The sequence below is a fragment of the Thunnus maccoyii genome, chromosome 2, assembly GCF_910596095.1.
Source record: "Thunnus maccoyii chromosome 2, fThuMac1.1, whole genome shotgun sequence".
NCBI classification, from domain to species: Eukaryota; Metazoa; Chordata; class Actinopteri; order Scombriformes; family Scombridae; genus Thunnus; species Thunnus maccoyii.
This window is the reverse complement of record NC_056534.1, coordinates 16,833,627-16,845,906: the sequence shown is the minus strand read 5'-3', so window position 1 is coordinate 16,845,906 and position 12,280 is coordinate 16,833,627. Positions and strand designations below refer to the sequence as shown.

General features: G+C 36.2%; 2 protein-coding genes across 6 annotated transcripts; one reads left to right on the top strand and one right to left on the bottom strand.

Moving 5' to 3' along the window:
* Positions 1 to 54: 54 nt before the first annotated feature.
* On the bottom strand, positions 55 to 6,454 carry primpol (primase and polymerase (DNA-directed)). 3 transcript variants are annotated; one of them, XM_042429980.1, is made up of 14 exons: positions 6,391 to 6,454; positions 4,860 to 5,184; positions 4,000 to 4,094; positions 3,756 to 3,894; positions 3,118 to 3,265; positions 2,934 to 3,036; positions 2,694 to 2,845; positions 2,377 to 2,539; positions 2,207 to 2,292; positions 1,998 to 2,084; positions 1,379 to 1,487; positions 1,216 to 1,292; positions 492 to 538; positions 55 to 347 (listed from the first exon to the last, which is right to left on the bottom strand). In XM_042429980.1, exons 2-14 carry the CDS (start codon positions 5,031 to 5,033, stop codon positions 114 to 116), a joined length of 1,614 nt encoding a protein of 537 aa, XP_042285914.1. In that variant the 5' UTR covers positions 5,034 to 5,184; positions 6,391 to 6,454; the 3' UTR covers positions 55 to 113. The 3 variants fall into 3 exon arrangements, with proteins under 3 accessions (XP_042285914.1, XP_042285904.1, XP_042285918.1); XM_042429970.1 differs by having other exon boundaries at positions 6,268 to 6,442; XM_042429984.1 differs by having other exon boundaries at positions 2,694 to 2,842; positions 6,268 to 6,442.
* A 1,186-nt stretch (positions 6,455 to 7,640) lies between these two features.
* On the top strand, positions 7,641 to 11,325 carry si:ch211-145b13.6 (erythroblast NAD(P)(+)--arginine ADP-ribosyltransferase). 3 transcript variants are annotated; one of them, XM_042391585.1, is made up of 5 exons: positions 7,641 to 7,903; positions 8,944 to 9,035; positions 9,340 to 9,432; positions 9,679 to 10,409; positions 10,678 to 11,325. In XM_042391585.1, the coding sequence occupies exons 3-5, from the start codon at positions 9,355 to 9,357 to the stop codon at positions 10,751 to 10,753; spliced, it is 885 nt and encodes a 294-aa protein (XP_042247519.1). In that variant the 5' UTR covers positions 7,641 to 7,903; positions 8,944 to 9,035; positions 9,340 to 9,354; the 3' UTR covers positions 10,754 to 11,325. The 3 variants fall into 3 exon arrangements, with proteins under 3 accessions (XP_042247519.1, XP_042247513.1, XP_042247529.1); XM_042391579.1 differs by having other exon boundaries at positions 7,642 to 7,903; positions 9,337 to 9,432; XM_042391595.1 differs by having other exon boundaries at positions 7,646 to 7,903; positions 9,337 to 9,432; positions 9,709 to 10,409.
* The last annotated feature ends 955 nt before the right edge of the window (positions 11,326 to 12,280 follow it).

Genomic DNA, 12,280 nt, shown 5'->3' with positions numbered 1-12,280 from the left:
GGTTGATATAAAACCATATTGATTTGTTACAATTTAATACAAAAAAATGTTCAATAAAGTGCATCAGTAAGTATATTTGATGCTGTCTTGTTAGTGCAAAATAACATCACCTTCTAATGGGAATCAAAATCGGCCATGCATCTGAGCAGAAGCTGATCCGAGATCTCCCCGCTGTTCTGTTCAAAGTCCTCGAGGCTCTCTAAGTAGTCCCGGTCATCCTGTCCGTTTCCCCATGCATCAGCAGGTCCCTCCTCTGGACACACTCTGCTCAGTGACGCCTGCTTCGGTGTCTGGCTGGGTTCAATGTTGCCAGCGTCATCCATCATGTATGCCTGGTCCTCTTCATCCTGTCAGTGAACACAACACACGATCACACGCTGGCTGCTGCATGTCGTGAAGAACATCACAGCTCTGAGCAGTAACAGCACAGGCAGGATTTTGACTTTCTGACTCTCTCAGTCATGAAAATGGTAGAAATGAAGTAAACTAACCAGGGTCATGATGTAGCTCACACAGATCTCCTGTGGCAGCGGGTAACCTGTAACATGAGAAATGTTGAGCTCAGCCAAGTTGTCTCACCACCTGTAATTTATTCACTACCCCAGACAGACTCTACAATTTATTGTAATTGGTAACACTTTATTTTACAGCTCCTTTAATTTGATACTTATTTTCTGGAACTTTTTTGAGTAATTTGGGTAACTTTTAGGACATTTTACATAGAGGGTGGTGCAATTTGGTACAAATTACAAGAAAAAAAAACTGGAAATAAGTGTTAGTTTAGTTAGTCAGTGCCCATTTATTATATTTGGGTTCATAGCTGTTAATTTGCAAAATTTCTAAAAAAAAATTAGATTCTTAACAATTCTTAAACTGACAGAAAATACTTTGTTTTCAGTGTGTAGTTTTATGTGTCAAACAGCATATTAGCATATTAGGTTGTTTCTTAAAATAATGAGCACATTTTACAACTAGCACAAATTAACAACTATGTATGAGCCTAAATATAATGAGTGGGTTCTTGCCATCTAAGCCAATTTAACACTTTTTTCTTTTTTCTCATAATTTGTATCAAATTGCACCACCGTCTCTTTAAAATGTCCTAAAAATGAACTGTTAAATACCTGCAATTTACTCTGAAAATGACCTGGAAATTAGTATAAAATGGTAAAATAAAGCCTTTCTGTATTTTTCCTTTTATATATGGTGACATACTTGAGGATCTGAAGTTCTTGCATTCAGGATCGTGACACTTCTGGTACCAAGCTTCCTCTTTGAGATCCACAACAATCCTGCAGAAGAGGACGAGACCGAGTCAAACAGATGGAGCACAAACACAGAGAGACAAAATACTACAGGACATGGAAAACATTCATACATAATGTTGTTGCTTTTATGAAACCGGCCCACATTTTCACACCAGCGGTATTTGGCGATGTCATAGACAAGCAGTTGTTCAGTGGCAAAGTAGTTCCATCGTCTGATGCCTGTTGATGTGAACATAAGAGACGTGACTGTCTTGATGTTACTGATACACTTACAATCAGTCTTTGCATAGTTTGGGGACAAACACTACATGCTTTTAGCAACATGTCTTCACACAAAGGGTGAAACATTAAACATCACAATATTTTTGACCATATAACATGTTTGTATAACATCAGTTGTGTATAGGATGATCAAACAAGTACGAACATTAATTGTTAATTTCTTTCATCTACAGCGATCACATGTGCTAAGACACATCTGACATTTGACCTTAAAGTAGCTTTTAACAGATGAAAACACAAATTCAAGCTATATCACTTTTTTGAATAGACTTTGAGATGATACCATATTATAATGGTATATTTACCAGCAATAAAATGTTATAGTTTTTTTTTTTTTAGAATTTCAGTGTTGCTACAAAACAGCAGAAATGTATAATGTCCTGTGAAATGCTTTAAAATTGACAGATGTTTTGCAGGAGGATATTCTGTATCAGCCAAAGCACTTACTTCCTTGTACGCCGTCCTTTTTAACCACAGTTAACACAAAGTCATCCACTTCTTTGTGAGGAGACGACAGGCAGCCGGAGATTGTGCCTTATTGTGTAGGAAAAAGTTTCATAAATGAAAGCTATTGAAAAATATCAAGCAAAAACTATAAATAATATTCATAATTATATGCTGCCTGATTATTAAATACAGAGCTGTCTGTTTGTTACCTGGTTCCTGCTGGCATTGAGGCCTTGTGGTTTTACTTTCCTTTGTTTCTGGGACATCCCACATAAGAATCCTCTGACCTGTGAAGCTGACAACATACAGAAATAAGTTGTAGTTTGGTAGAAATAATATTTACAATACACAGAAAAATATTCAAGTGTTTTCAACATACCTCACATTACAGACTAATGAAGCCAAGAATACGCTTTCCTCTGCAGAAATACCCTTCTCAGGTTTGGTAGTGAACTTGTTGTCGTCCGCCACAGTGAAGGCAGCGTTCTTTCCCACTTTTGATGACTTGTAAAGGCGGAAATTTCTGTTCTTGGTGTAAACTCCTGTTTTTGTAAATTTATAACCATTATAATTAGAATCCATACGTTCATACAGAGGAGTATATGTGAAAAGAGGCTCATGGGTAGGAATTAAGCTATGTACCTGCATGTATCTAAGGGTGAAAAAGGACAAACACAAGCTTGGGATTTCTCTTACCCAGATCAACAAAGAGACAATCTTGGCCATCTTTATTTTTCACTCGGAGGAAGCCGAGGTCTCTCTCCTCCTGCTTACACCTTTTTGTCTGTGGACTTTCAGCCTCCTCGTCTGCCTTTGCTGGTTTCACTTCAGGATCAGCATGTGCTCTGCTGTCAGTGCATCATTGAGAAAAGTTACACATAGTGATGACTGCAGAGTAAATGAGATTATTTCCTTTCATAGGATTAAAAAACAAACCCTGTTTCACTGTTTTCTGCTGATGAATTAATCTCAACATCCAAACAACTTCCGCTTTTGGTCGTGCTCAAGACTTGTTGAAGAATTGCATGAATAAACGCACCTACAGGAAAAATCAGAACAAATATGATTAAATTACATATTAAATAAAATGTAACAAGCTTCGATGCCACACTTCACATACCAACATGTATATTGTCTTTGAAAACTGCATTTTGGAGATTGAAGATAAGATGACGGCTGAACTTCTCTTCTGTGCTGGAATCAAGATTGAGGATGTTTTTTGCAGAGCATTCAATCCCATAAATGTCCATCAGCTTTTCACAAACATACTGTCAAAGCACAAAACACAGAAAGGGAAGAGAACTAAAGACCAAACTATTAAAATGTGGCTGGACAACTTAATTAATTCCCTTCAATTAGCAAAGATTCGATATGCTAAAACAAAAAGTCTCTCAATTTAATAGAATTTGAAAACTCCTAATTAAGTAACCTTGCAGTTTGAAATAAGAGGACAATCTACAGTTTTCACATTTGTAATATTTCAAAGCAATTATGCAATAAAATCATGAGTGAAAGATATATAAGGAAATTGGGTGGGTTAGGGTGACAGAGGAGGTTTATCTAGGCTCCTTGTTACCTTTTTGCTCAGTTTATTTTGTTGATATTACTGTTTTCATGTTTTTCACTTACTGAGTGTCACGCGGATATTTTTTAAAGCACATTCTTTGGCTCTAAAATTACTACACCGAGCAAAAACGTCATCATTGTGTGAATCAAGCTGCTCAATAAAAACTATGAAGATGCAAAAATGTACAAAACCTGGATAAGTGACAACACCATATTTTTCCCATCAGCCTCTTTGTTTGAGGGCTTGTGGAACTCCAAGTCAAAGTAAAGCTTACAGACGGTGCCCTCTGGTATCACCTCATAGCAGTGCATCAAGGACTGTGTGAATGTCCTGAGAAAAAACGAGGAACAGATCACCATGACTGCACATCAACATATCTATTCAAAAATACAAAAGTAGATGCTCCTAATTTTGCAAAGTAGTCCTGGTCTTCACCTGTAGTAATGCCACAGCTCACTGTAACTGGTAACCAGGAAGATCCTCTGACCCTGGGGTGACTTCTCTTTTTCAAGTGCAAAAACATGTACAGCCTAAAGAATGTTAAAAAACAAATGTCAGCATTTTTCTCCCTGAAAAACTAGAAAATAACTTCACACAGAGGATATACAATCTACGGTGCAAACTGATGAGAGAGACATGATTTCTGCAGGATTCACCAAGTTTAGTTTCTTTCATAGTCATACACATCAAAAGAAAGTATGATGGAAAACCAGTAGGGACAATGTGGCTGAAAATTACTTTTTTTTCACTATTTCCCAGATGTATACAACAAGTTTTTGCTACAGAAAATTTTAATATTTAAATATTTAAGACTTTTGTACATTAAATTTAACACATTTAGAGCTGCAACGATTAGTCGATTAATTAATTATTCAATCGATAGATAATTAATTGGCAACTATTTTGATAATCAATGAGTCACTTTGTAAGAAAAGATACAAAAATTCTTTCGTTCCAGCTTCTTAAATGTAAATATTTTTTGGTTTCCTTAGTCCTCTGTGAAAGTAAACTGAATATCTTTGGGTTGTTGACTGTTGATCGAGACAAAACAAGACATTTGAGGTTGCACCAGTGATCGACATTTTTCACCATTTTATATTCAAAACGACTGATTGATTAATTGAGAAAATAATTGACAGATTAATTGAGAATGAAACTAATTGTTATTTGCAGCCGTGAGGACATTTTAATACCTTCTGATGCCTTTTTTGAGGAAAGTGAATTTAGTGCTTCTCAAGACTTTTCAAACCTACAGATACCATTAACAGACCAGCGTCAGCAAAGTCTTGTGTTACCTCTTTGCAGCTCTGAGCGAAGCTGATAGCCAAACTTTGACGAGGGAAGAGCTTCCAGACGGAGGAAGGCTGACACGGCCATAGTCGAGGTTTGTAGCGTGTGGCCAGAGGATTCTGCTGAAAGGACTGAGCGAGCTGTTCAACCTTCTTCAGTCGGTCTCCCCACTTCCTCATCCTCAGCTGCTTACTGACCACTTCTGTTCAAGCCTTTACTGAAGCCACAGGGAGGCTTGTTCATCATTTGTTCACCTCTGAGGTGAGATAAGTGACAGTGCGACGTCCTGGAGCTGGTAGACATTCAGTGTTCAGGGACACTTCTGTCCTCCTGTAAAAACCAGTGATGGTGATTGATTGATTGATTGATGCAACCCAAGTGGAAAGTAACTAAACTACATTATTGAAGACTGAAATTTTACATACAAACATGATAAGTATATGAAGTGATGTAAAATATAAAATTTATTAGATTTTTATAGATTCTTAAATATCCCAAAGTATTTCAACTGTGCTTGACCTGCTTTAACAATAAAATCTTGTCAACATCAGTAATAATAATATAATTATATAACTGAAAGGAGTCGATCTGCATAACTAGTACCTTTACTTTTGATACTGACATTTTTGTTCTAGGTAAAATTTTGAATTCAGAACTTATTTGGCTTTATTTACTTATTGAGTATATTTATATTGCAGTATTGCTACTTATAGTCAGCAGTGAAAGAAGTTTTCAGATACTTAGAGTCACCATAATTACTCAGTTTAAGTGGGTCCTGCATTCAAAATGTTACTTTTCTACTTTATATCAAAAGAAAAAGTACTTATTATGCAGAAAGGCCCCTGTCAGTGTCATATTCTATATAATTAGATTATTATTACTGGTGTATATTAGCAGCATGTTAATGTTGTGGCTGGTCGCAGTGAAGCTACTTTAAACTTAAATACTGTAGGGTAGTTTTTAATTTGTTCTAAAAAAAAAAAAAAAAGAAAGAAATGGCTTTATTTTTATATTTTCAATATATTTTTCAGAATAGTTAATCTCAGAATTAACTAACTAAAGCGACTACAGATGTAAAATAAATTCAGTGGAGGAGAAGTAAAAATGTAAATTAGTGAAGTAACGTTACTTAAATATTATAACTTAAGCAGTGTACGTAAAATACTTGCGTAAGGCTAAATATACTTACTTTCCGCTACTGTTTTTGAGGGATACTTCTCCCACCAGCAGCTAAAAACATCTACTGACACTGTAACGTTACATTAATTAACTTCTTAAGAGTAACAATGTAAACCGCCCTCACATTAAACTAGTCCAGACTTGAGTGTCAAAAGCTAATTTATGCTTAAACTTCGCTAATTTAGCTAACGTAACGGTTCCGCTTTTGTACGATGTATGTTAATAAAAACTCACCGTTAGGTAGTGTTCGGCGTTAAAACTGTCCAGTAAATGACGTTAATCAGTGTTTAAGTCAAATAATCTGGTTGGTCACTCTTCACTCGGTGAAAACTGGTTGTAAGAGAAACATAAACAAACCGTTTTCAGCCACTGCGTCTTGTTTTCTTTTTGGCGCGTTTGACTCTGTAACCGGAAATGACGCTATTTCCGATGTTACGCTGTATGCAATGTTGTTTTCCTAGGATGGCGAAGTTATGACCCGCCCTACCCTGCCTCGCCTAGCAAAAAAAAATTAAAAATAAAATAAAAAATAGGCACAGTTAGTATTACCAGCTAAATTTACTTAAATTACTAATGTAAAAGTACTAATTTTGCAGGCCAGATTTTCACAGTGTGGTCTAATGAAAAAAAAGTGAAGGTGACACTTAAAGTACAAACAGCACTCTGTGTCAGTAGAGAACAAGATTAAGACTTAAGAGCTACATTTTACAGTTTTACCATTTTACAATCACTAATGAAGGAAACTGGATGTAGTTTCAATAAATTCAAGAGCAACTATGGGCCACGGTCTAGAGCCTCAAATTATGAATATTGACTAATATGACACAGAGACTTGTAATCACAGGCTATAACAAAGCACATAGAACTGCCAAAACTATAATAACAGAGGTAGGTCCCAGTGCTATTGATGTTACTTCTGCCTTTTAATAGACCTTTTTCACAGCAGACATTTTGACTTATCATAGCAGGGGAAACGCAGGTCCATGCATGAAGTATAATTCGGTGGAACTGATAACATCAAGGAGTGCTCAGTTTCCTTCAGTGTTTAAGGGAGTCATTCTGAGATCACTGGAGTTTGATGAAAGTCATTCAGTTAGTTATAATACTGTGTAAATAACAATCAGTCATCATTTAATCAGATTTTGAGTTTAATTCATTTCACTTTACTGTCCAAAGCTGGTGAAAGTTATTTCTGGCACACTGTGGAACAGCTTGTTTCTGGTTTGTTTTATTCCCACGATTCCTTCCTGTAGGTTTTGCAAATTATAATTCAAGCTTTATTTTGAAGGATAACCACTTCACTGTGTTTTATTGCTGCAACAAAAAGTAAAATTTTAAAGCCTTTAAAACAAATTTTAAAAATCAATGTCATGAATATGTTCTTTATACAAGACAGAGATCATGAAAGAGAATTACTGACTGACTCATGTAATGCCCATTTGTCCAATAGTATTTAATGTATACCCCAATGTATAAGTAAATTTGATTAATTGCTTTATAGACTGTTTTTAAAACGCTGAATTGATTATAATTAACCACTAATAACTCGTGGCACTTACTAGACTCCATACATTTATCCTCTCACACTGTGTTACAGCCTGGCACTGCTTGGATCTGGAGTGAATGGGATGTTGTCAATCAGACACTCCTCCTCCTGCTCCTCCCACTCAGACTGAACAGTTATGCGTAATAATATTTTAAAAAGGTGCTGTTACTATGGAGTCAGTTTGCTCCACAAATATGGCTGCTGTACCAGCAGGAAAGGAAGGAAGTTAGAGGAGATCAAGAGGTGGAACATAGCCCTGCAGAGGAGGAATGAGCTGTTCATCTCAGGGGAAAAGCAAAGAAAACAACATCATATAGTCATCAGGTAAGTATTTGTGCAGTAAGAAATGCTATTTACCAACAGGATAAGGAATGGACTTTGAACTGACATTTTTTCCTAATGTGTGCTTTTTAAAAAATATTTTAGTAAATATTTTTTTACAGCTTTCTTCTTCTTTTAAATTAAGCTAATTATTTGTGCAATGATTCTATACTCAATGCAATATAAATGATTGGTTTCAAATAAGTAATAATGCAGCCTAGTGTAGCCATTTAGCCATGAAAGGGCAAAAAAGAAATGAAAAATGTTTGCATGAGTTGATTATTAAATTTTGCAAAGTCAAAGCAAAACAATCACAGTTTTCTTGGTTTGTTCTCATGAACACTTCTGCTTAATTTGACCTAATTTAACCTATGTGTGCATGTTTGTGTATTTTTAAAATTCATATGATTACACACAGTGGAAACCTGTTCCCATGATTTAGTGTGCATTTGTATACTAAATCTGATTTAGATGAGACTACATTCTGCAAAGTTTGGTGCATTTCCATTCATGTCGTCTTGTAAAATATCCACTTGATCTGATTAAGTCAGGCTGCCGAAGCCTTATATTGACTTCAGATAAACGATGGAATGCATTTTTGCACTGAAGCATGTTGGGAAGGGATGTTTTGATGTCCAGTTTGAGCAGAATTCATTATTGCTGCAAGCAAAAAACTACTCTAATGTACATATGAGAACTGCATATGAGTATTGTTTTATGACAGACCATGCAACTATCCTCTAAGAAGAAAACAAAGAAAAACACCCAGTTTGTGAATGTATCCAATTTATTACCAGAAAGACAGAGCTTGCACTTAAACAGATAAATGAAGACAATTTACATTACTGCTGGGTGAGACTAAGAAGGTTTATCTATAAATATATATAAAAGCATTGGCAACAAATTCAAAAGAGGAGACAGTAACTCTGTAGCTCAGGCAGAACAAATAACTAGACATCAGGGTTCCCAATGGTGTGCTATTTCCTTCCACAGGAAGGGAAAAGGGTTTTGCCTTTTGAGATAAGTTTTTTCACTTCCCACAGTGTCCTGCAGAGAACGATTACACCCCTGCAGTTTGATGTACACGGACTTGATTTCTGGATTTGTCTCCATATGTTAATACTCCTTGCTTAAGGTATGTGTCTCTCAACTTTTTCAGCATTTCCTTTTCATTTTAGTGCTTGGTGATTTGTGTTTATATAGACTGGGAAGGGTGGGTACCGCATGGAAAGGAGGAAAAGTGATAAAAGTGGATCGAGGGCTTGTTTAAACAAAGTATTTGTGCAAGAAGCCAAAGACTGATGGCTTGTTGAAACAAAGTATTTGCAAGAGAAGCCAAGTTAAGCAGATCACCCTATTTCTGGACATTGTGTAACGTCATAGAGGTTATTATTCATGTTTGGTCCTGCAGTGCTTTTCTTTTATTTCTATTGCAGCAGTGCAGATAAGAAGACATGAAGAGTTGTTTCAAAATGTGTTACAGAAGAAAAATGCTCCTTGCCACTGTGATTTTCACAGCTCTCTGCTACAAAGTAAGTGTTATTTCTCTTGTAAATAGCCATTCAAAACTTGTTGTGATATATTTTTTTAAAAAGACAAAATGTGCCCTCATCAGTGGGTGGGGTGTGGTATGAAAAAGAAATTCGAGGCACTGAAGTGGATGGTTAAAAATAAAAAGGCTTTAATGAATGTGAGGTAGTAAATTATAAAAAATACACCGCTTGCTTTCCTCAAGGTGTTGTGATACAAAAAAAATTGTATATTCTCTTCTCTTGAAGCTGTATTTTAAATTCCACACTCAATTAAAGGTGACTGCAGCAAAACAGCTGGACATGGCCCCAGAAGCAGTAGACACCCTGTACGATGGATGCGACAAACAGGCCCTGAAGATAGTTATCGACTCAGTGTTAAAAGAAGAGCTCAACCGCAGTGAAGTATTCCAGAAAGCGTGGAACACCAAGTGTTCAGAAATTATCCCCAGAGGAGTAAAGGAACACACTGCTGCACTTTTAACGCATGCATATGGGGACAAAGATTTCAGAAAGACCTTTAACAATGCAGTGGCGACACTGGGAGGAAATGTTAGCACCTATGAAAACAGCTTCCATTTCAAGTCTCTTCACTTCCTGCTCATGGACGCCATGAAGCTCATGAAGCCGCTGAATGGGGAGAAGTGTAAAAGATTGTTTCATATCTCAAACACTAAATACGAAGCACAAAAAGGCTCAAAGGTGAGATTTGGAAGATTCACCTTACTTCACTCAGACCCAGACCCAAACTCAGAGGGGGAGCTATCAGAGGACGACACCTTTTTCAATATCACCACTTGCTTCTATGTCAGCCTGGGAGGCTTTTGCAAGCAGAAAGGGGACGAGGTTCTCATATCTCCAGCTGAAGAGTTCACAGTGGAAGATGTAGTACAAAATAATAATGATGATAATCCATACACTGAGATCCGTTTGAAACACTCAAAACTGGCCAGCTCACACGATTGCTACATTTTCTCTCGGTGAGACCTAAATGTTCTTAACAAACATGAAATATTTTGTTCAAATTATGAGGTTCTATACATATGTGTGATATTTGAATGTTAAAAATTAATGTGAAATTAATTGAAATAGATGCAAAGCTCAGAAAAGTTTTGCCTGGTTACTGTAGCTATATGTAAAATTGTTTATCATTTAATGTCTCCAAACTGCTCTTCACCCAAAACAAGATATTTTAACAGCTACTACAATAACGTATTGATGTCTCGTTCTCTGTTTCCATCTCTGCAGGTCACCAGCTGATGTCTCCACCCAGTGGCTCATGTTGGTGCTTTTAGGTTTCTCTCTTTTTTTCTTTAACTGCTGAGCCTAATGAATCAGTGTCTGAGACTGAGAGTTATCACAAAACAAAACTCAGTTGTGCAGTTGAAAAATGAACAAGATGCTTTGCTGTGATACTCTGCCGACTGCGGTGTTGTTAGATATTGAAGTCTGATGCACAGATGTAGTCCTTACCTTCATTACATTTTTTACAGAATTATAGACTGAAAGTGTTAGTTTTTTTGTCTTTATGCATATCTGTGGTGGAAAACACAGCACATACTCTTTTATGCCTTATAATTAAGCACTATCTTAACACCTTATATGAAAGCTTTGTTTCACAGTTACATGTGCCTGGGTTTTGTTCACCATATATGGTGATGATGATTCTCTGAGTCTTCTTTCTTGTCTGAAAATCTGGGTTCAGAACCACAGAAGGCGGGAAATGTCGAGATAAGAAAAGAAACATGTTTGTTGTTTCCTGTGTCTGTGTTTTTGTGTAGATTGCTGTATAAAAACCAGGCCAAACATAGAGGCTGTTACTCTTGGCCTAAGGCATTTTATATCACAGGTTGAAGCCCACTTGCAAGTGTTTTGAATAAATAACACAGAAAGACATTCTCTCGCCGTGAGTCTCTTATTTAATAGAAAACTGCCACTACAATATCAAAATATATATACATCCTCTATCATGTGGAGACTATCTCTCCACCATACATACACATACATACATACACACTGTAAAACATCATATAGGATCATAGCTGAATCAAATAATCACTTGTCATTAACTTCACTTAAATATGTAAGTTTTATTAATTTACAGTTAATTGAGGTAAAAATCTTTTCAGACCATTTCTGAACTTATAAACTTGAATTCACTTGACTTGAAGTAATATAACCTTAAATGATGAGTGAGAGTTCACTAAACTTGCTAAATTAAGTTTTTAAAGAAACGTGATCAGCATATTATTAGCAGATGTCCCAGCATGCATTGTTTGAGAGTTAAAACTTGGCCTTCAGGAATAAAAGAATAAATACAACAGGTTGAACTGCCCTTGTCATGTCTTTTCATTAATTTAAAATCTGTATGTTTATTTCAGGACTATTCTGCAAATAACTTTTCATGTGACAATTACAGTTACAGAACTTTGCAAACAGAGTTCATCAAATGCAGGCTGCATCCTGAGTGAGAGTGTATAAGAGAGGGAGGGATTAAGCTTCTGTTTTTTCTTCATTTTTCATAGTTAATTGTTTCAGAGAACAACATGACTGCGGTTCACAAGGATGTGAACTTAATTGCCTCTGGAGGACCCGAGTCCAAGATAAATCTAGGCTGATAGATCTTTCTACAATAAACACCCTTAACACTTTTATATTACAGTACACAGTATGATGATCATGGTACAACTAACACATGCTGTTCAGTACATATTATACAGACAAAGTGTGGTATTACATGTAATCTGTTTCTGAGCTGCATGAGGTGAATTATTTATCTTTTTTTTAGGCATTTTATACCTGAATTTAGTGATATTGAACAGATGACAGGAAACAAGGGAGAGAAACACAA